General features: G+C 40.7%; 1 protein-coding gene across 3 annotated transcripts in view; it reads left to right on the top strand.

The window, feature by feature from the left end:
• Positions 1–21,782, top strand: part of EDEM3 (ER degradation enhancing alpha-mannosidase like protein 3) — a 47,662-nt gene extending 25,880 nt beyond the window's left edge. Inside the window, exons 16-21 of one of the 3 annotated variants that reach the window (XM_075286687.1) lie at positions 406–559; positions 2,707–2,901; positions 6,939–7,104; positions 8,215–8,400; positions 13,825–13,839; positions 16,559–21,782. In XM_075286687.1, coding sequence (XP_075142788.1) covers positions 406–559; positions 2,707–2,901; positions 6,939–7,104; positions 8,215–8,400; positions 13,825–13,839; positions 16,559–16,947 — 1,105 coding nt within the window. In that variant the 3' untranslated portion in view covers positions 16,948–21,782. Of the gene's footprint in view, positions 1–405; positions 560–2,706; positions 2,902–6,938; positions 7,105–8,214; positions 8,401–13,824; positions 13,873–16,558 lie in introns of all 3 variants that reach the window. The other 2 variants (XM_075286686.1, XM_075286688.1) reach the window with 2 other exon arrangements.
• Positions 21,783–22,634: the final 852 nt, after the last annotated feature.

The following is a 22,634-nucleotide window of genomic DNA, read 5'->3' as shown; positions in this document are numbered from 1 at the left end:
GAACTCTACCCGTAGGATATGTTTTTGATATGTGAGTTGGGTTCTGACTCCTTTCACCCCAACAGATTATCTGTGGGGCCGACTGCAGCGTCTTATCAAGCACAGCAAATAGTCTGAATGGGACCCAGATGCAGTATAGGAGTATAGGCCTTTTGATGGGTGAATGTGATATCTCCAGACTGTGAAGGGGAAGGGTAGTACATCAGATACATCACTGTTGTTTTGGGGTGCTACTTATTGGACCTCCCCTTCCCTATTCATTAATACCAAAGTACCTGCTTTTGAACATTTTGTTGTGTTTTTTTGTTTTGTTTTTTAAATTAATTATAGAGCGTTGCTTAACACATTTTAGTTTTGCAAGTCTCACAAGAATGTAAATAAGAAATTTGCCTTAATCTCTATTAGGGATGAGATTTCTGGTAATGGCAACAGGCCACCGCTACGTGCTAGAGATTTTATGGCTAGTAACCCAGAACATTTGGATATCCTGAAAAAAATGGGTGTGAGTCTGATTCATCTGAAAGATGGAAGGGTTCAGCTTGTCCAACATGCTAATCAGGTAAGACTATCTCTCATAAAGGAAATGGATGATGGATTTGGGGGTACAGTTGGACAATGTAGGTTTAGGTCTGTAGAAGAGAAATAATGGGTAGATTTATTAAAGGGGTTGTCCAAATTGAAGTCTTTTCCTAAATATACTGTTTTAGAAATTCTGCTTTCTTTGCCTGCACTGACCTTATTCCCCCCATTGTTTACACAGCGTTGCTATAACCACGGACCTTGGAGATAGGACAAGTGATGTCACTTACTCAGTGCAGGACAATCCTTCAGTTAATTGCAGTTTACTGAAAAGTCTGTTCTCTCTATGTAAACACACAGATAACACGGAGTCCGTTCTGAACAAGCATCTGCAGATTATCTGATCTGCAGAAGTGTTCTGTGGACTTTTCAGCAGGGAGGAGGAGAAATACAGGAAGTGAGAAGCAGACACTGCAGGCAGACTGGCTGATACACTGAGTTGGGAAAATCCCTTTAAGACCAACATTTTCTTCACTGGTCTTGAGCCAACAGAGGATGCACATCTCATGTAAAGCGCAGGAGACTAATTATAAGATACTTTCTAGGTGGTACAGAGGTCCTGCTGTCCCCCATGAAATTTATCCCTCCACATCTGATAGATGTTGGAGGTATCACTCTGAGCGAGGTACGATTGCTCACATCTGGTGAGGGTGCCCTCTTCTGCGCCCCTTTTGGTCTGGAGTTCGTCGAGTTGTCCTACAGGTGACGGGAGTAGACTTGTTGGACGACCCTGCCCCTCTACTTCTCTCGTTTTTGTTTTTTTTTCGTGCGACTTCCAAAGTCCCACCGTGGGGTTCACGTTAGTCGCAGCGAGGTCGCTTATCCCCAGACTGTGGAAGACCTTGACACCCCCTACGCTCCTATCCTGGCTGAAGGAGATCCTTACTTTATGTACCATGGAAGGCTTGGTAGCTGCGCTTCAGCAGGACGATAGCTTGCACCAGACATGGCTCCTTTGGAACCATTTCTATTATTCTGCCGATTTTCGTTCCTTCTTCCCTTCTGTGTCCTAATTTTGTTTCTCCTCTTGGTATCTGCTCTCCTTCTGTGGTTCTACTCACCTGATTTAGTTTGTTCTGTACATGATTGTAACTTGACTCTGCTGCGTCAGAGTACTTTGTCATCCCCCTCCCCCCCCCCTTTTTTTTTTGTTCCTGATATCCTTATACTGATGCCCCTCCTGTATTTCTTGTTCCAGGTTTGCCCCCCCCCCTTCCTTTCCTTTTATTGGTATTTTCTCACGTGTTAATTAAACATTTTCAATAAAAACTCTAATGACGAAACATGAGCAGGAGTAAATTTTAGTCATCGTTGACACCAGAAACTGACATACGTAATGATAAATCTTGCAGTGCCACTGGTCCTTCTTGCTGCATGCCTTCTCTACGGTGCCTTTTTGGAAAGTGGAGAGGGAGGGCAATGTTAAAATGCCAATGGCCTTTATAAAGTACACATACAGTCAGTGACGTCTGACTTACTGCACTAAAGTCACTAATGTAATGATGATAGACTATCTGTACCAAATTCTTTCATCCTATGTGCCATTTCCAGCACGTTTGGAAAGGCAGAGATAAAGGGGTTAACCTCTTTAAAGATCCAGATCCAAAATGAATCGGCAGTACACTGCTACTCAATTGTGAAAATAGATCAGCCCTGTACAATTTCAGTAGGGTAATTATCTTTTTATCAGGCCTAAAGCTTAGATCCGTGCAATGCAGGCGAATGAACGAAGTTATAAAATTCTTCTGAGCTGCTGAGTTCAGCGTTGTCGTTGTCTTTAGTGTCTTGCACAGAGCTTGTCGGGAACCTTGGTTCTTCAGCTGTTGCAAAACTACAACTCCCAGCATGCACACTTGCTCTGCTGTTCTTGGAACTCCCATGGAAGTGAATGGAGCATGTTGGCAGTGTTCGTTTCACAGCAGCCGAAGATTCCCTACCCCTACTCTAAATGAATGCAGCTCTGGTTTAGAATACAGACTAACTCTCGATGAGTGTTGCCTTGCCATAGAATATACAAAATTTAGCTTTGTTTTTGTATATATTGTATGTCACATGTTTTCATTGTGCTTTGGTCCATCTAAACGCACATAACAGAAAATCTCTGATGTAATAAGTGGTTTCTTCCAGGCTGCAAGCTCCATAGATGCAGAAGATGGTTTGCGTTTTATGCAAGAGATGATTGAACTTTCTAGCCAGCAACAGAAGGAGCAGCAGTTACCTCCACGTGCTGTGCAAATCGTGTCTCACCCGTTTTATGGGAGAGTGGTACTAACTGCAGGACCTGCACAGTTTGGAATGGATCTTTCCAAGAATGTTGCAGGAGTAAGTATTTACAAACTACAGTTGCTTACGGATTTAATATTTGTTGCTATTATTAATCTTGGTCTGTTAATCTTTTTCTGTTATACATGTACAATGTAAGGTGCAGAAATGGGAATAGGAAGATTTTATATATTTCCAGTATACCGTTATCCTATAGTGTAACCTTTTCATGGTATGAGCAGATAATATGCCCAGAACAAATTCTTTAAGGTTAAAAAATCTGTATATACCAAAGTAAAGGTATTTGGTGTAGGGGGAGGGGAAACTGTTGAGAACTGCAGGGTTAGATCCTGTAAATCTGGACGCCGGCAACATTTTAAAAATGATAAAATGTTTAGAAAAGGGAGAAGAAAAAAAAAAGGTGTAAACTGGAAATCTATGTTCACCAAAGTAATATAAATCCGCTTTTTATATAATATACATAACAGTGAATAAAAATAATGGAGAAAAATTAAATAACCAAATAACCATGATTTATAAAGTGTGTGTGTGTGTGTATGTATATGTGTGTATATATATATATATATATATATATATATATATATATATATATATATATATATATATATATACACACAAAATAATCACATAAATGAAATGTCCCATTATCAAGGTTCTATTTTAAAATTATTTTATGAATAAATATTCCCAAGGACCCCCAACTTTCATTCAGGTGCATGGCGCTATAACTGCAGTAACCTGGTCCAGCCACCACACAGAGTGGAGCTATTCTACTTCTTGCTCCATTCTGTGTATGAGCTGCTGAGTACAGTACAGTTGATTGATGTACCCCTGGAGTTTCCGCCTCAGATTCCCCTCCAAGTCTCATCCCTGTGGGACATGTGTTGGACAGCTGAAGCAGGCCTCTGGCTTTCTGTTGTGGGTTTACTGACGGGTTAGTCTCAGCCACGATTTGGCTGGATAGCCGAATTAACCCCTTCCCGACATGCGCCGTAATAGTACAGTGCTGCCGGGAAGGGCTTCCCGCAAACCACCGTACTATTACTGCGGCTGCATGGTGCGCACACAGAACCTGTGTGCGCACCATGCGCTGCGGGTGACAGCCGTATGTTACGGCTGACAATGCCCCGTAACACCTGCGGTCGGAACCGGGTCCGATCGCGGGTGTTAACCCCTGAAATGCCGGCGGTCAACATGACCGCCGGCATCTCCGGGGTTTCACTATGATATGGTGCCGATCGGCACCCCCCGCGCCGGTTTCGGGGGGTGCCGGAGTTCGTAGGGGGCAGCCCGGGGTCTGATCAGTGACCCTGGGTCTGCCCCATCACTTACCCCCTTCACGCACCTGGTTGATCCTGCCGTAAAGGAAGCTGTCAGCCTGTGCGTCTACACAGGCTGACAGCTTCCTATACTCTGCAATACACGTGTATTGCAGCGTATATGTAGTGAAGCGGTGATCAGCCGATCACTGCTTCAATCCCCCATGGGGACAGAAAAAAAAAGTAAAAGAAAAAGTAAAAAATAAAAAAGATTAAGTTTAAAATAAATAAGAAATAAAGCCCCAAAAATCCCTTTTTCCCCATATAAAATAAATAAAGAAAAAAAGAAGAAAAAATTACATATTTGGTATCGCCGCGTCTGTAATAACCTGAACAATAAAGTTAAACCATTATTTAACCCGAACGGCGTAAAAAAAAAAGTAGAAAACTGCACAAAATAATGATTATTCACCTCCTTTCCCTTACAAAATATTCAATAAAAAGTAATCAAATGGTCAGATGAAAACCAAAATGGTACCAATAAAAAGAAGCCTCAACCGGCTCTGTGTAGCGAAAAATAAAAACGTTATGCTTTTCAGAAGATGGCGATGCAAAAATAATTGATTTTTTTCCCTAAATTGAATTTTATTCTGCACAAATAGCAACGCATTAAAAAATAATATAAATGAGGTATCGCCGTAACCGTACCAACCCGCAGAATAAAGGTAACATGTTACTTATGCTGTACGCTGCACAGGAAAAAAAATAAATGCTAAAAAGCAATGCCAGAATTGGTTTTCTTTTACATCCCACCCAGAAAGACTTAATAAAATGTAGTCAATAAGTTACAGGCCCCAAAATGGTGGCATTGAAAAGTACATCTAATACCGCAAACACCAAGCCCTCATATGGCCACATTTCCAGAAAATAAAAATCTAGCTTGTACAATGTGAAGACAAAAACCCTAAAAGTCGCCAAATCATTAGGACGTAAGTGGCTGCGACTAGAAGGAAATATATAAGCTGTACGAGCGTTTTCAGGGGACCCCCCATATTTAGAGCTTATGAGAGATAATACACCAGCGCTGATCCCCCAGAATGCTCCTCTTCCCCGTCCGTGTCATGGGAGCTAGTGGGAAAATATAATGGGATTTGGTGTGCCCAGTTTACTCCGCACAGCTTACATATTCACTTCGGGGTTACTAATGCTACTACATCACTTAATAAATTATTTGAGGGGTGCGGTTTTCAAAATGGGGTCACTTTCTAGAGGTTTCCACTGTTTTGACACCTCAAGAGCTTTGTAAATGCGACATGGCTCCTGAAACTGATCGCAGCCAGATCTGCCCTCTAAAAGCTCTTTGGCGCGCCTTCCCTCCTGCGTCTCGCTGTGCGTCCATATATTAGTTTACACTCACAAGTGGGGTACTATGGTAGTCCGGAGAACTTGCATAACAAATTGTGGGATGCGTTTTCTCCTTTAACCCCTTGTGAATGTGCAAATTCTTGGGCTAAACGAAAATATTAGTAAAATAAAATCAAATTTGAAAATTTCAGCTCCATTTTGTATTAATTCCTGTTAAGCACTTCTAGGGTTAAATTACTAGGTATATGTTGTTTTGGCTTATTTAAGGGGTGCAGTTTTGAAAATGGGGTGATTTATGGGGGGGTTTAATACAAGGGTCTTTCAAAACCCCTTCATAACTGGATTAGTCCCTTAAAAATGGGTTTTGGAAATTTCTTGAAAATTTTGAATATTGTTGTTTCTCTTGTAAACCTTCTAATATCCGTAAAAATTAAAAGGGTGACTAAAGTTTGATGCCGACATAAAGCAGAGATCTGGGACATGAGATTTATGATATAATTTTGGCGGTCTGACTATCTGTATGTAATGTACATAATTTCAAACTTTATAAAATGCATATTTTTCAAAATTTCCACCAAATTTCCTATTTTTTCATAATTAAACACAAAACATATCAACCAAAATTTACTAGTAACATGAAGTACAATGTGTTACGATAAAACAATCTTAAAATCACTTTGGTAAGTTAAAGCGTTCCAAAGTTATTGCCACATAAAGTGACACATGTCAGTTTTGAAAAATCGAGCTTGGTCAGGAAGTCAAAAAGTGCCATCGGCGGGAAGGGGTTAAGCACCATGGTTTCTGCAGCCGAACTAGCGGTGTGCTGTCCTGCAGCATGATCAAGCAGGACATTTCTTTTGTCAGCATTTGTCACTGCATCCGATTGAAAACATTGGGTTCCAGATTCTGACCAGAACTTGGAGCTGATATTGAGGAAGAGAAATAGATTACCAGTTGCAAGGACCACATGGTGTCTAACTTAGCCTTTATCTTCTTACCACTTTATCTTAGAATAGACGCGTTTATCCTAGGCATGAATAAATTCACTTACTGTAGATTTTTCTGCCACATCTGCTGGAAGTTTAATCCAAGCCTCCACTACTTTCAGAGAAATATTTCCTGACATTGCTTCCAGAATTGCTGTTTATTGTACTAAATCAACTTGAGAATTAAATCAGCTTAAAAGTAGTGTAATTGTGATGAATGCCAATGTAATCCTGAGTAATGGATGAAGAATAGAGATGAGCGAGTACTGTTCAGATCAGCCGATCCGAACAGCACGCTCGCATAGAAATGAATGGACGTAGCCGGCACGTGGGGGGTTAAGCGGCCGGCCACCGTCAAAGCGGAAGTACCAGGTGCATCCATTCATTTCTATGGAGCGTGCTGTTCGGATCGGCTGATCCGAACAGTACTTGCTCATCTCTAATGAAGAAATCTTCTTTGTTACAGTGTCGTGGTTTTGTAGCCAAAACCGAGCCATACAGTGGCTGCTCGGAGATAACAAACACTGAAGTCATTAAAGGGAAAATTGCCCTGATGCAGCGGGGCCAGTGCATGTTTGCGGAGAAGGCGAGGAATGTACAGAGGTCTGGAGCGATCGGCGGAATTGTTATAGGTAGGTACTTTCAAACACTTATGGAATACGGAGGAAATCTAGATTATGAAATGTAAAGCTTTTTCAGTTCTGTTTATTGGTTTGATTAAAATTCCAAAGAAAATCCTCAGCCTGATATGACTAAATTTTATCTATCTTTTGCCTTTAATCCTGCAGTCAAAACTGCTGAGTAAAAGAGAAGGATCCCTGAGGGGAAGGGACTTGTCACACTTGGGGTACACCCCGCCTCTAGTTTCAGATTAGGTTAACTACATCCCACCAGTGAAGTTCATTCTGGTGGGCGGCCTCCTTTACAGCTGTTTGCTAATATTGCCATCCACATGATTCTGAAACTGCACCTTTTGCCACCCTTTAAAAGTCCAGCTTTGCATAATTTGATCATTACATCATGCTCTGCTCCACTGATTCTGACACAAATGGAATTTTTTCTTTGGTTTCCAACCAATCAGTGCTGTTAGGTTTGGTGCCTGAATTAATGTTATTAGTTTTGGTGCCTGATATTCAGGCTCTGTACTGTCAGACAGAAGCAGGTAAGGGGTGTGATTCTGAGCTCTGACACTGGCTGCCTCTGACTGGTACTCTGCACCAAACCCATTTGCTGCCAGTTTCACCCTCTGCTTAGCAAAGTGTCCAAGTGGCTCAGTGGTTAGCACTGCAGCCTTGCAGCGCTGGAGTACTGGTGTTCAAATCCCGCCAAGGGCATAAAACCATTTGCAAGGAATTTGTATGTTCTCCCCGTGTTTGCATGGATTTCCATCCCATATTCAAACAAAAAAAAAAAAAAAAAAAAGACATACTGATAGGGAAAAATGTACATTGTGAGCTTTATGTGGGGTTCACAATCTACATTTAAAAAAAAAAAAAAAAAAAAAAGCACAGACCCACAGCAAAAATGTCTAATCCTAGTTCAAACGGAGCTAGACAAGCAATACTGGCAGTGGTACTGTTTCATACATCAATTTTGCAGTCCCAAACATTAAAAAAAAAAAAAGAAAAAAAAAGTATCTGTCCATTAACCATGCAGATTGACCCTAGGGTGGTCTTATGTCTGGATCTTGCCTCCCCCCCTCCTCCTGTTCATTAACTATATATTTTCCTCTACGGTTTCAGATGACAATGAGGGGAGCAGCAGTGATACAGCGCCACTCTTCCAAATGGCTGGGGATGGAAAAAACACAGATGATATAACAATCCCCATGCTGTTTTTATTCAGCAAGGAAGGAAATATAATTCTTGATGCAATTCGTGAATACCAAGAAGTGGAGGTTCTTCTCTCTGACAAAGCCAAAGACAGAGGTAATATAATATTGCATGCAAAATAAAGACCGCTGCTAACAGATTCTCCTAGCCAGACGATTTGGTTTGTTTTGTTTGTGGGTTTTTTTTTTTTGTTTTTTTTTTTTTTTTACAAAACTCAAGATTTTAGAAGTCATAATGGGATTCTCAAAACCCATCCAACACTATAAGCAATGCATGTCAGCATATAGGCTGTTATGTTCATATCTCTATTGTTTTTAAAGATTTATTGTATTTTCTTATAAAATAGAACATTAGTGTCCTTGCTTACCATTATAAGGATCACTTGAAGCACTAAACACAAGTAATGCAAAAATAAAACAATATTCCAACACTTCATTCCTCCTTTCCCTTGGCCTTTTCTTATTTCATATTAGAATTAAAGCTTAGAAACCTGTAAAGAAATCTTCTCTAACCCAGGAGATCAACCTTATCTCTGCCACTCCTTTTAATCCTCTTCACTGTCTTGTTTCTGACTCTTAACACAACTGGCAGTAGTAGGATCATCCCTGCTGTGCTCTCTGTGCCCCTATAGCCACCTCCCCAAATGGACTGATCAGCAGGATAAAACCTCTGTGTTCTCTGCAGTATTGTGTGTCAGGATTATGCAGAACATGCTGCAAACTGACAAACTGTGAAGTCAATGAGAGTTCTTGCCAGAGTCCAAACCTGAAAAATAAGTGGTCTGGACATCCTTATTTTTGCAGAAACTGCGTATCTCCTTGTCTATACTGGAGTTTAGATACTTGTGTATAGATGACCATTCACACCAGTCACTCATACCAGAAAATGCGGATGATAATGGACCAACCACATAACATTCTTATTTAGTTTGATAAATAATCCCTATTTACAAGCATTGTATTTAAGTTACTAGCCTGGTTCACAGCAGGAAAATGGTTTCTAGATGTAATTTGTGTCACTCAACAGGCTCAATTCACTTATTTATATTTGCGCTATATCAATAAAATGTGTATGATCTATTTTTGCTATTTGCGTGCGCCCAGGGCTTGGTCTGTGGATTAGCGTTCTGGGAAATGTAGTTTTTACTGTAGGCGCTGTACAGAAATCTAAGGAAAAAAATAGCTTTCCACTGTATTGTAGCGTTCAGTAAAATAGGTTGAAAAAGACATACGTCTGTCAAGTTCAAGCAGGGAATGGGCATGGTATTCTATACATTTCCATAACCATCAATGCTATTTTTCTCTAAAAGGGATCTAATCCTTTTTTGAAGCAGTTGCTATTGATACAGTGACCAGTTCCTGGGGTAGGCTATTCCACAGATTCACAGTCCTTACCATGAAGAAGCCTTATCTCCTCTGGAGATTTTTTTTATTTTTTTATTATCTCCAGACAGAGCTGCTGTCTTTTTGAGGAGATTTTACATAGAACATGTTTTCCCCTTATTTCTTGTGTGGGTTATATATATATTTATACAAGTTTATTGAATCTCCCCTTAAATGCCTCTTCTCCAGGCTAAATGGACTTAACTCCTTTAGTCTCTCTTCATAACTGAGGTCCTTCACGCCTGTTTTAACCACTTCAGTACCGGGCCAATTTGTGATCCAGGACCAGACACATTTTCTGTTTTTTTTTTTTTTGTTTTTTTTTTTGTGCGGTTTTGAGGGCTGTAACATTTTTCTCGTATGTCTCGAATGTGTTTTTAAATTTTTTTTTAATTTTTTTTTTTTATATATATCTGGGAAAATATAAACATAATAGAAGGGAAATTGTGTCTGGTTTTCACTTTATTTTTTTTCTTTTATTTTTTCTTTAATAAAGGCGTTTTATTAGGGTATTTTATTTATTTATTTTTATTTTTTTAAATTTTTTTTTTTTTTTTTTTGTTAGGGAGGCTGATTTCCCCTATAACTGAGGTTGCTATATTTAGCCTCTGTTGCAGGAGGAATCCAGCCTCCTGCACACTGTTCTTTACACTCACAGAGCTGATCTGGGTCCTGTAGGACCCAGCAGCTCTTGTAAGACACTGCTCCTGGTGGATCACGTGACCGCCGGGTCAGAGGCAGGACGCATCATGGCGGCGCCCATAGCCATGTACACAGCCCTCATTGAGCACTGTATACACAGTGATCGAGAAGGCAGGGAAGGAAATAAACCTTCCCTGCCATCTCTGGGAGCTCCGGCTGAAGTTATAGCCGGCTCCCAGCTTCAGCAGCTGCACGATCTACGTGCAGCTGCGGTGTTCTGATTGGACGTACAGGTACGTCCTGTCAGAACTAGGCAACCAGTATCCGGACGTTTATAGTCTATGGGCGGTCCGGATAGGATGGACTGCACTCCAGGTAGTTGAGCTTGCTTTTTAGTTTTAGTTTATTCCATTTTAGACCAATATATCATATACAGGTTGTAGATATTGTGAGAGCAACGTTTTGGGCTACGAGAGCCATTCCTCTGGCAAGTAGAATCTGAGTAAGAAGGCATGATGGCTGCCACATATATCTAGCTCAAATATAGTTCTCGTGAGGACCAGGAGAAATTATCCTAGTAGGGAACCCAAGGATATGGGAGATGTATGTTTTCCCTTAGCAAGCTCTGGACAGCCGGAGTCCTTCATGCCCTTTATCAGTTTGTGGTCCTCCATTGAACCTTTTCCAACTAACTCTAGGACATATTTTCTATTAACTGAGTTGTATATTCCAGATGGGGCTGCAACAATGACTTATAGAGTGTGTACTATTACATCCCTGTCCCCAGAGTCCTTAACCTTTTTAATACAAGTCAGTATCCTGCTGGCCTAGATTGACATTGAATGCTGTAATTTCACTTATGATCTACAAGTACACCCAGGGCCTTCTTCCAGTGACTCTCCCAGCTTTACTCCCCCTAGGACATCTGTTCATGCAGATTTTTACCCAAATGCATAATTTTAAATTTGTCCACATTGAACCTAATTTGTCATGTATAAGGTGAGACACTTAGTCTGTTCAAGTCTGCTTATAACCCTACTACATGGCTTGGTGTTATTTGCAAACAGAGACAGTGCTATTAATCCCGTCTTCTCTATCATTAATAAATATGTTATATAACAGCAGTCCCAGCCCTGACCCTTGGGGTACACCACTTATAACAGAGGGCCAGTCTGAGCTGCAGTCATTGGCCACAACACTCTGGATACAATCCTTTAACCAGTTTTCAATCCAATTAAAAACTGTATTTTCCAAACCAATGGACCTGATTTTACCTATAAACGTCTTCAAGGGACAGAGTCAAACGCGTTTGCAAAGTCCAGGAACACTATATCCCCAGCCTACCCAATGTCCAGACCTCAACTCACTGCTTCATAAAAACAAATCCACTTAGTCTGACAGCTTCTGTCCTTAGTAATACTATGCTGTCTGTCACCTTTACATATTATGTACAGTCACATCTTCTGTATATAGTCACTTAAAAGCCTCTGAACCGTGGATGTTAAACTTGCCAGTCTGTAATAACCTGGAGAAGACCTATAGCCCTTTATGAAAATGGACACCACCTTAGACTTGTGTTTGTTCCTTGGCACTGTAGCAGTCATTAGAGAATCCCTATAAATTAACAGCAACGACGGGACGGAGTTAATTACTCGTTGTTCTAATCTTTCTGGATGTTGTCTGTTGGGAGCTAGGATTGTGCATGACTCTCTGATCTGCTGTACAGGGCCAAAATTGTTGTTCATTATTCGTTATGGTTTTACAATATATAATAAAAAAAAAAAAATCTATCGGCCTTTTATTAGGATAAACCATCAATATCAGATTGGGGGAGTCCTACTTTCTGCACTCCACAACACTTGGACAGCTGCAACCTTGTTTTGTTTTACATGGATATCAGTACAGGGTCAGCAGAGGTGCAGGGTGTCACATCTCTACATCTGACTTTATCTTCTGCTTGAAAAGTAAATAAAAAGACAGAAAATATTGTGGTGTTTTTGTGTGTTCACTTTCCAGTGAATGATAATAGATGCCCGATGTGCTCTGTCTACATTGGTCATTAAATAGGTTTTCAGACACTAGGATCTATTCATGTGACAATTTTTTTTAGCGCCCTGTGTGACCGATCGTTAAATAATAGACCACGGCATTTTCTGGGTTGTTTTCACGGATCAATAGATTCAAGTCCTATAAGGGATCTGTAAAAACTGCTTACCCTCAAATACTCTTTCACTGCCAAGTTCATGGCACATTCGTGTGAAGGAGCACGAAGACTAAGTTCACATTAGGAAGTGCGGCCACATCGGTAGTCACCATTTGAATTAGCTTTGCAGAAACTGATGGCAAACCTGCTTAGTATTTCTTTAACACATTGACATAAGTTTACCATCCGTTTTCCTAAGAGAATAGTCCAAAGTGATGGCAAAATTCTCATTTGCACAAGACAAATTTTACATTTAAAGTTTACTTTTATATTGAATGCATTTGGGTAGATTTTTTAAAACTGTCTTGGTTGCCCATTGCAACTAATGAGAGAGCAGCTTTAATTATCTATTCTGCTTCTGAAAAGTGAAAGCCGCATTATGATTGGTTACCATTAACAGCTATGGCTGGATTTCCCCTAGCGCATGGTATACATTCAGGGTTTCCATCCCCAAACCCGCTTAAAAGCAGAGAGAAAAGTCCTGCAAGCGGAAATCTGGCAGACCTCATTATAGTCTATGGTTTTTGCGTATAATTACCTACTTTTTAAGTTGTTTTTTTCCGATTTTTGGGTCCCCAAGCGGACCCAAAGGACTGAAAGCCGAGCGCTAGGGTTAACCTAGTGTATGACCAATTCTTCTTTTAGACAGTTCAATAAATCTTTCCCATTGTTTCCTGTAGCCCATAATGTTTTAACCTGACATCCAGCTATTATTGCAGACCATGATTTTATCCTTTATAGGGGTTGTCCAGGATAAAATGATATTTCTACTCTAAACTTAAAACCCCTCCCCTCGCCTACTTTCTAGCTGTAGTTTACAAAAAAATGTATATTTACCTTCATCGTTGGGGGCTAAACATCACTGATCCTTAACCCCTGCCACCCCACTATACTTCTGTTTTCCTGTCCAGATCTTCTATGCACAGGTCCTCACTAACTTCTGGGGGCGGCTCTTCTTCTTGACATTTGCCGTCCTCCCATACCTGTGCAATAGTGTCAGCCATGCCATCAATGACAAAATACCCATTAATATGTTCTGCGAGCTGTGGCATGATCTGGTCTTCTAGTAATGGAATTCAGATCTGTCGTTTCCAGACTTGTACCCAAAAGTACATGTATATGCACACGCACACACACACACGTACATACACACACTAATAGACTTAACAGATCACTGCCACACAAGTATGTGTCTTCAGTAGGTATCTGTCACTCATTATCTACTAGGTATACAGATCACTTTTATCATCTTGTCTCTTCCTCTTTCTTTACCTGCTGCATTGGGAATTTCAGCAACTATTTTTAAAGGTAAAATAGTTCCAAACTACATTATGGAGAGCAGTAAGTACTTGCATTTCTTTTGATACATTTGTGAACATTTGAGCATGTAAATTCAGATTGAGTCTTTTCAAGCTACAATGCATCATCCCAGAGAAATGTGGATTTAATATTCAGTCCTGAAATCTGTTGGAGAAAGCAGAATGTGGCCATTATTTTAAAGGCGCTTTCCCACAGATTATTCCATACGTATTATCGGTGTGCATTGCCCCCTCTGAACAGGTCTCAAGCTTGACAACGGGCATCTTTGTCTCATGCTTCTACCTCCTTTCACTTCTGTGGGACTTCCAAGACTTGCAAAGCAGGGACTCTCTGCTACTCTCAGATGCCCCATTGAAGTGAATGGAGAGCATAGTACACGTGGCTACTCTTGACTCACTGCGGCCTTAAAATGGCAGGAAAAATCCTTTTAAGGGCTAGTTCACCCAGGGGCAAGGAGGTGGATTTTGACAGCGGATTTCGCCTCAAAATCCGCCTCCATACAATGGTGGTCTATGGAGACCACTAGCGTTCTTTTTTCCACTAGCCGCATGTTGCCGATAGCAGAAAAAAGAAGCGAGCTGCCCTTTCTTCAGGCGGATTCCGCTGCTCGCTGAGCCGCAGCTTCTGCCTGGCGGCAGCAACCTCCGGTGTCGGCCCATTCATTTGAGCCGACTCTGGAGGGGGAAACCGTGACGGTCGAGGCAGGCGGGTTTTGACCTGAGAGTGACACGGCTCCCTGCATCGCTCTCGGTGCCAAAATCCACCCCCTGTGTGAACGAGCCCTAATTGTATATTGTACAGGGTTTTTTTTTTTTACCTGCTTTAAAGAAATGTGTAATATAGTTTTAGGGAGGAGACTGAGCAAGTTGGATCCCAGCCAATCATGAAGATATCCCCTACCCTAAAGATTGGAGATTTTAGAATTTCTACAACTTCTTTAAAGTATCCTACATTTCTCATTCTAAATGAGAGCACAAAAAGTTGCAATAGCACTCTGCTAGCACTAAGAACATCACTAGTAATATCAGACTGTATAATCCTGCCAGTGACCAGACAACCACTTTAGATGGGACCGTATACTATAATGGCTACCCTCTTTTTGGGCTTAGTCCTGCACTGAGTTAGGGGCAAGTGTGTTTCCGCCATATTATGCTTGACATACAATGCCGTTATTCTCCTCTCTCTTTCTGGACCTTGGCCTCAAAAAGGAATCAGCAATCTCCCCAAAACTGCACGATGCAGCAAATGCACAAAAATATTCAGCACTGCCCAGCAAATCGATCTGAATGTGCAGATGCCGGTTTGACTACATTTGTGCGTTCCTTACATTTTCTGTTATATTTCTGACTATGCAGAGACATGGGAAGCCGAATCTGATTATTACTGCATGACCTCTGAACCCTCAGGTCAGCAAGTGACAATTCTGTGGCGTAGAACTTCTCTTCCCTGGATCTCAATGCAGAGTTTCAATATATTCCTATCTAATAAGTGTCAAACCCAAGGCCTCGTGTTTTGCTGACTGCATAGGAACTTCTTAAGCTGCGTCACATGACATCACTCAGTTTGTCCAGTCTTCAGCCGGATGCTTTCCAGCCTTCCCCACCACATGATCCACTACATCTAAATCAAAATCTCAAATAATTAGGAATTTTTACCTGGATTACGATTAATGTCAATTATTTAGTTCATGCCGCTTTTAAAACTACGCCCCACTGTTACCACTATTACCTATAAGGGGATTATTACCTATAGGCAGGGGGATAATTAGGACACATTACGTATGGGGGACTATTACATGTGAGGATGCAGGTAATTAGGATGCTACTACCTATGGGGGGCATTTTTATAGTCCTGTTCTGTGTTATTTAACAATAATCAGCCTTGGATGCCTTCAGCAGACTATAAATGTAACTTCCGTTTATACAGTCGCAGAATTACTGCCCTTTAAAGACAAACTTAAGGCTGATGTGACGCTTGGTGTAAATGAGTATGGCACGCCTGTCCTCTATGGCCGGTCTTTTGCTTGTGATCAGTTTCTTCCTCTTGATCCTTACAAAAGGGGTGGAGATGCAATGTAAAGCTGCATGTCACATAAATACACTGGTCCTCCTGAACACACTGTTTTTTCTAAAATAAACTTTATTAGCTATTTGATAAATGTATAAACATGTCAGTTCTATTCCTTATTGTATGTCTATTTAAAGGGAGCCTGTGACCGGGAAACTTGGTATCACACCAGCCACAGTGCATTGTAGGTGACATTATGCTGAGGACAGTCATACCTTTGGAAAGTGAAATAGGTGCACCATTACCTTTAAAACGCCCATTTTTACAAACTTGCAAATGAGGTTTACATGCAGTCAGGTGCTCGGATGTGCCCCTTTCTTTTCTTGTGGACATTATTTGCATATCAATTGAAATGACTTTCATAGCAGTCGTGCATCTGTAAAGATACGACGGTGCTGAGCAATTTGCTGTGACTATTGTGATGGACTCCCTTTAAGCAAATTTCTGGCATAGATCAGCCATATATTTTTAAGCAGGTTGCACCAAAGCTATAGTGTAATAGCATTATGTATTACTAGTGTGAGCACATTTATGAGAATTATTTGCCTAGCCCTGGATAACAATTTTTAAGAACTAATGTAGATCTTTATTGTCTTTCCTAAAACTTTTTTTTCCTTTCTTTTGTTTAATTTTTGTCCAGATCTGGAAGGCGAAAGTGGAGAGCAGAGATCTTTAGAAAACGATTCGCAAAAACAGATCTCAAAAGAACAATCAATACCTCAGGAGGAGCTGGTGAACGCAAAGGACTCTGAAGGTGACTCCTCCCCAATCTCTCCAGTGGATGCCCCCCATTCCTCAGATAGAGACCATTCTCGTAATCCTACAGATGGAGATCTTTCACCAGAAATTAAGCAGCCCTCTAATGAAGCTAGCCAGAATTCTGTAGAGAAGTCACAGACTCCATCAGAAACTCCAGAAGAATCCAAGAGTGAGAGGTGGGACAGTAAAGTGCAGCCAATAGAGTCTATATTGGCAGATTGGAAAGAAGATATTGAGGCATTTGAAATGATGGAAAAAGATGAACTATGACCAAAAATATTTCTCGAACTTCTGTGTATATAATGGAAAGGTTATTACTTGCCTTCCCTAAGGGAACGAGCTCATTGTGAACAGCTAATGTGAAGGAGAGTACTTGGCATTGTCTTATGTAGATTTTTCACCGGATGCACAGGCCTGTCCATTTCTAATGTCATGGCGGATCCTGTGACTTCAGCTGAAAAAAAAAGAGTAAAGATAAAATTTCTATTTTTATGAAGATCTACAAAGGGCTTTGTTTTAGTAAGGAAGCGAATGCCTATACTCATTTAATGAGAACAATCTCCATTCTCTTCACTAAAATTGTGGGGTACACGATGTGGGTAGAATTATTTATTATAATAATTTTGTGCATATGAATTTCACAGCAGCTTAGTCAGGTTTTCTTATTAGATATGGACCTAAACAATTGTTTATTACTACAGCAAATTCAATCTTTGCTATTGCCCGGTAAGCAATCTTCAGACATCCATGCAATAACTCAAGTAGCTCTTCTAGATGTGGATTATAGGGACCAGTATTTTTCAGTTCATTTGAAGCCATATTTTTTTTTCTTACCATGGGTCGGTCAGAATCCATTTGGCTTTGATCAACATGCAGCACACATAGGAGGCAAGGGTTTTAATACATGTTTCTAAAGGTATTTAACCTCCAATAAATGCATCCTGTTGTGTAGGTGTCTCTGTGCAATATATTTAGTGTCAGACCCAGAGGAGGGAAGAACAATAAGAATATTCAAGAGTATTCAAGATGCTTGTGTATGGGCAGGGGGATTTATTTTTCAAGTGTTCATCTTTATACCTTTACAGGTTCTCTTGTGGACAATCTAGTATGCACAAAATGATGGTGCCATCCAAGCCCCCCATAAATGTGAACTCTTCTGCTTGTTAGGTTATTCACAGATTATCTGCTAGTAAACTAGTCTCTATGTATTGAATCCATTGCTGTTTTTTTTTTTTTATATATAAAGGTTGCCAGGCTACTTCTCAGATTTTACACTTTTTAGCGTCTTTGCAGGTGATATTGTTAGCAATTTGAAATCCAATGTATATGGATTTTTTTATTTTTAATATTTACTTTTCAAGTTAAATTCTAATACTAATTCTGGAACTATTGATATTGGTGTTTGTAACCGGCAATTTTAAATCTAACGTCATATAAATCTTGGAAACAATTTGTTACTGCAATTGGCTCCAATATCTTCCCTCCATGTTCTCGAGCCACCTCACAGGAGTCTAGTTAGTTGAGATGCGGCTTTTCATTACTCTGGAGGATACACTTTAAGGCTTAGAAACCTACAGTTAACAACTTTTAGTAAATCAGTAGTCCAAGAGAAGCTAACAAACTTTGAGATGCATCTTATGCTATCAGCTCCCTGGTCAGTCACTTTGATGCTGGAGATGGATGTGATCTATGAATTCAGTGGCTGAACAAGTTCCAATTGCCACCCATGCAGGGATAATGGCCTATACACATCACACATAGGGGAACCTCATCTTCTCTATCTTTAGGTCACCCTAATAAAGCTGTTTCATTTAATAAGATTTGTATAGTGAATTCAGGACAGAGGTTAGGGGTGGTATGAGAGGGAGCTTGGCTTTTCTCTAGTAAGATATATCACAAAATATGTTATCTGCCCTTGTACTGTTGACTAATAGAAAGTTGTTTAGAATTGAAGGTACACTTAGGGTATGTACACACGGAGTTTTTTTGCAGGTGGCTTTTGACACAAAATCTGCCAGCAAAAATGGGAGCTGCTTGCTTTTTTTCTGCTAGCTAGTAGTGGAAAAAAAGAAGCGACATGACCTATATTTCCAGGGATTTTGCAGCAGAGTCTGCTGTGGTGTCCATGGCTCGAGACACGCTCCTATTTAGACCTCTCATCACTTCCCCCAACTCCAGTTTTCAGCAACTGTTAATAACTGCTGCTCCACTGATTCTGGGATTCTTTCTGTAGTTCCCACCACTCCTGAGCAATAAGTGCCATATATGCGGTTTAGATGCTCAGGCAGGAGCAAGATAAGGGGACATGTGAGCTCCAATCAGGGGCAGCCAGTGTCAGTCCAGAATCACACACCTGCTCCTGCCTGACACATCCGGCAGTTCAGTATCTAAATAGCATATCATCCATCAAAACTAACAGCACTTATTGCTCAGGAGCAGGAGTGCTAGAGAAAGAATAGAGTTGGTGAAAGGTTCTCTTTAAAAATGTCTGTCTAGTCAAGTTGAACATCAGATGTCTGCAGAGCGAACCTGCCAACATATAACCATATTTCAACTTTGTTGACCCCTGTGAACGACCGTAACATAAAGTTACAGGGAATGTATCACCAGGAAAGGTCTTGTGATCGCTGTGGCTACTAAACCTAATAGGCTGACGCTTCCCAATTCTGTAGTTTCTTTGCGGCAGTCATCACATTATAAAAAGGATTAATATAGACGGGATACCACTGACTCATCGTTACAGACTCGTAACTAGATGTCACTGTCCTATAGACGTAAATGAGTTGGCTCCAGTCTATTGTTGTAAAGCATATCACTAAGTGGCTGATAACAGAGCAGAGGAGAACTCAAGAAAGATGGCAACTACCATGTACAGAAAATAGAGTAAAAAATCTGAAAAAAGACTTCTTCATGATCTGATTTTAAGAACTAAAACACTGGTGATGCATTACCTTTAAAGTGCTGCTGTGGCTCATGTTTGCCATGAATGGGCTAGGGTGATGCTACACAAGAAACGTTTCTTCTTGCATGTCAGTCTGGAAATCCCACTCTCTTGCATATCAGAAATGTAGCGTCATAGTTGAAGGTAACCTTCTTAAAGTTGTGCTACCCCTGCTGTAATTCAGAATATACTTAAGTTCAGATAGGACAGTCTGCATAGTACATACATTCCCATTTACCTCACTCGTATCATTTGTAAGTGAACCCCCGCTCTCCTCTGTGTCTTCACATTCCTAGTAAGTAGTCATGTGTCTGACAGCAGAAACTCTGACCTCCCACTAACAGTGCGGTACGTAGACGACGTGCACATTGCATTGCCGCAGTGTCGTAACACAGGTTTTAATGTTTTCATACCGTCCTTTGGTCTCCATCTGGCTGGTTTACATTGGCATGCAGTTTTTTCAACTGTATAGAAAAGTGCAGCAGACTGGGGTCCTATGAGTGGCACTGTATGGCCTCAAAGCCTTTGTTATATGTATACGTCCTAATATATGATATATTAGATATGTCTAATTTATTAGAGGCGTGCCTCCTAATACACTTGGTGCATCTTCTACCCTCTGTGTGCCAGGAACTCAAACACGGCTTTAAACCATTATGTATAACAGTTTCTGGTAATAAATTATGACTAATCTGCTGGGCCCCTGCTAATAAATACCCCCACTTTACAGAAAGCTGGCATTAGGCATGTCTATGCAACATTTTTTATGCCAGAAGCTGGCAGAAAACTGATAATGTTCTCCCCAATGTGTACAGAGCCTAAACTGTGTGTTACGGAGAATCTGCTGTCTGGCATTTACACTTAACCTTGCATATTCTTAAATGTTAAGTTCTGTGTTGCGAGCAGTTGCTGGACTATTGGCTGTAGGATTAGAGATTAAGGGATTTGTATTCTGTTTAATTTATCTAATGTCTTCCGCTTTCTTTGCCCAGTTTTGGGTGTCCTCCTCCTTTTTTGACACTGTGTATCTATGCTATTGTCCCTTTCTAAATCTGTTTATACTGATCACTATCCCTGTACATTGTAGGTTCAGTGTGTGATATTTTTACCATTTCTTTTTATTAGGATGGTAATGCCTTGCATGGTGCTGTTGAACTGTTCCTAAACCGCTGCATACTGTTATTGACTCTCATTTCTGACAGGTAACCGAGTGCTCAGTGGCTGCAGCCTGGCATTTATACTTGCAATAGTCACAAGTGTCTTGGTATTGGCTTTGCGTTCCCTTTTGCCTGCATTTAGCTAATGTGCCCGTTCAGCATGACCTGAGTTGTGCCAGCAGGTTCGCTGGCATACATTTGTACATCATATCAATGTGTAGTAGGAATCAAATATCTGTCTTAATTCTAGGTTTTGGTTACACTGTTAGTGGCTTTATCAGCATGCACTAATCCAATGCCTTTCATTTCTCTCATACTACAGATTACATTAGCGTAAAGGCAAATCTTGTACAAAAGCTTGTTACTGCCACAAAAGGCAATCTTCAGTAATTTTGTCTTTTTGATATTTTGTACATAAGTCCTGTCGAAGTGGTGAAGTATCTACATAGTTGAGGTTGTAAAGAAAACTCTTGTCTACCTCAATTGGTTCAGTACCAGAAAGGGTTAACGTGTATATGGAATCGGATCTATCGATGTTTACATTATACTTTATGACAATGGGAAGTTAACCGTTTTGCAGGTGAGATTTTTATCTATCTAGATTTACAATAGCATTCTATTTTATTCTTCACCGTTAGTAATATGTGGTTGTTTTACCTGGACAATATCTTCTCAGAATAAAGCCGCCAGGCAATTGTGCACAAGCGGCTTCTCTAATTCCTCATTCTCTGGCACCTACTCAGATACGCGGATGAGCATAGTCCACCAGACCTGCTCAATCTATCTGCCTATTCTGCCCTATACAAGGGGATCCTCAAGAGCAGACATCCCTCTGGGGTCTATGGAAAGGGGTTTGCCCCGGTGGGCCAGCCCTTGTTAAGCACTGCATCAGGAAATTAGATCGCTACCCTGAAATACACTAAAAGAATCCAACTGGCTTTAAAAACTTTTTTAAAAAAATATTCTGTAACTATGTAAATTTAAGAATATTTAGTTGCCTGTTAAATTATTTAATTAAAAAAAATTATGATTTTTGCGTGGGTTTTTTTTTTTTCAAGGGGGGAGGGGGGGTTGTCCAGGCAAAAATGGACAACCCTTTTCAAGTTTAAGCTGGGGGCAGTGAAAAAAAAAAAAGCAGCATACTCTCCTGTCTCCATTGCGCCATTGTCCTCCCGCGCCTCCTGCTTCATCTACTCCAGTGGCATCGTCTGGTGTTGTGCTGAAGTTGCTGAGGCCCATCAGCGAAGGGCCTGAAGGTCACTACCTGTGACCTCACGGGTCCTCGTGCAGAGTCCAATCAGCGGCTTCAGCACAACACGGGAAGGGACACAGGACAGCAGACAAACTGGGAGTCTCAGAACAGCACTGGAGCAAAGGGGACAGGTGACTATGCATTATTATTATATATACTATATATATAATTTTTTTTTTTTCTTCCCATTACCCACAGCACATTTAACTTTTGGTTTAAGTTTTGCCTGGACAACCCCTTTTAAGGTTTTGTAAACGCCCATTCATTTCAGCAGAGATGTACTTTGCATTTTTCATCCACTGAAGCCAGACCCGGTAGATCCCAAAGCCCTACTAGATCTCAGAAGGTCTGCCCAACTCTCGGACTGTCTTATTCCCTGGTCACTGCCTTTTGAACAGAAGAGAACATTTCCCATTAGGTCAAGTTAACTGTTTTCAGTGGTAACATCTGACCATTAATATTAATTTGGGTTAACTAGCCCCTCGGTGAAGGTTTTGTTCGGCGTCTGTATCTACCAGGTCCAGTTCTGTTTTTGGTTTACTCCCAGTGGTCGTTAATGGACTATGTAGCTAGAGATCTACATTTATTGCAGCTATTTGATACATTT

Source organism: Leptodactylus fuscus, chromosome 9, assembly GCF_031893055.1.
Source record: "Leptodactylus fuscus isolate aLepFus1 chromosome 9, aLepFus1.hap2, whole genome shotgun sequence".
Lineage (NCBI taxonomy): Eukaryota > Metazoa > Chordata > Amphibia > Anura > Leptodactylidae > Leptodactylus > Leptodactylus fuscus.
The sequence above is the reverse complement of the archived record's forward strand: the minus strand, read 5'-3'. Positions and strand labels throughout refer to the sequence as shown.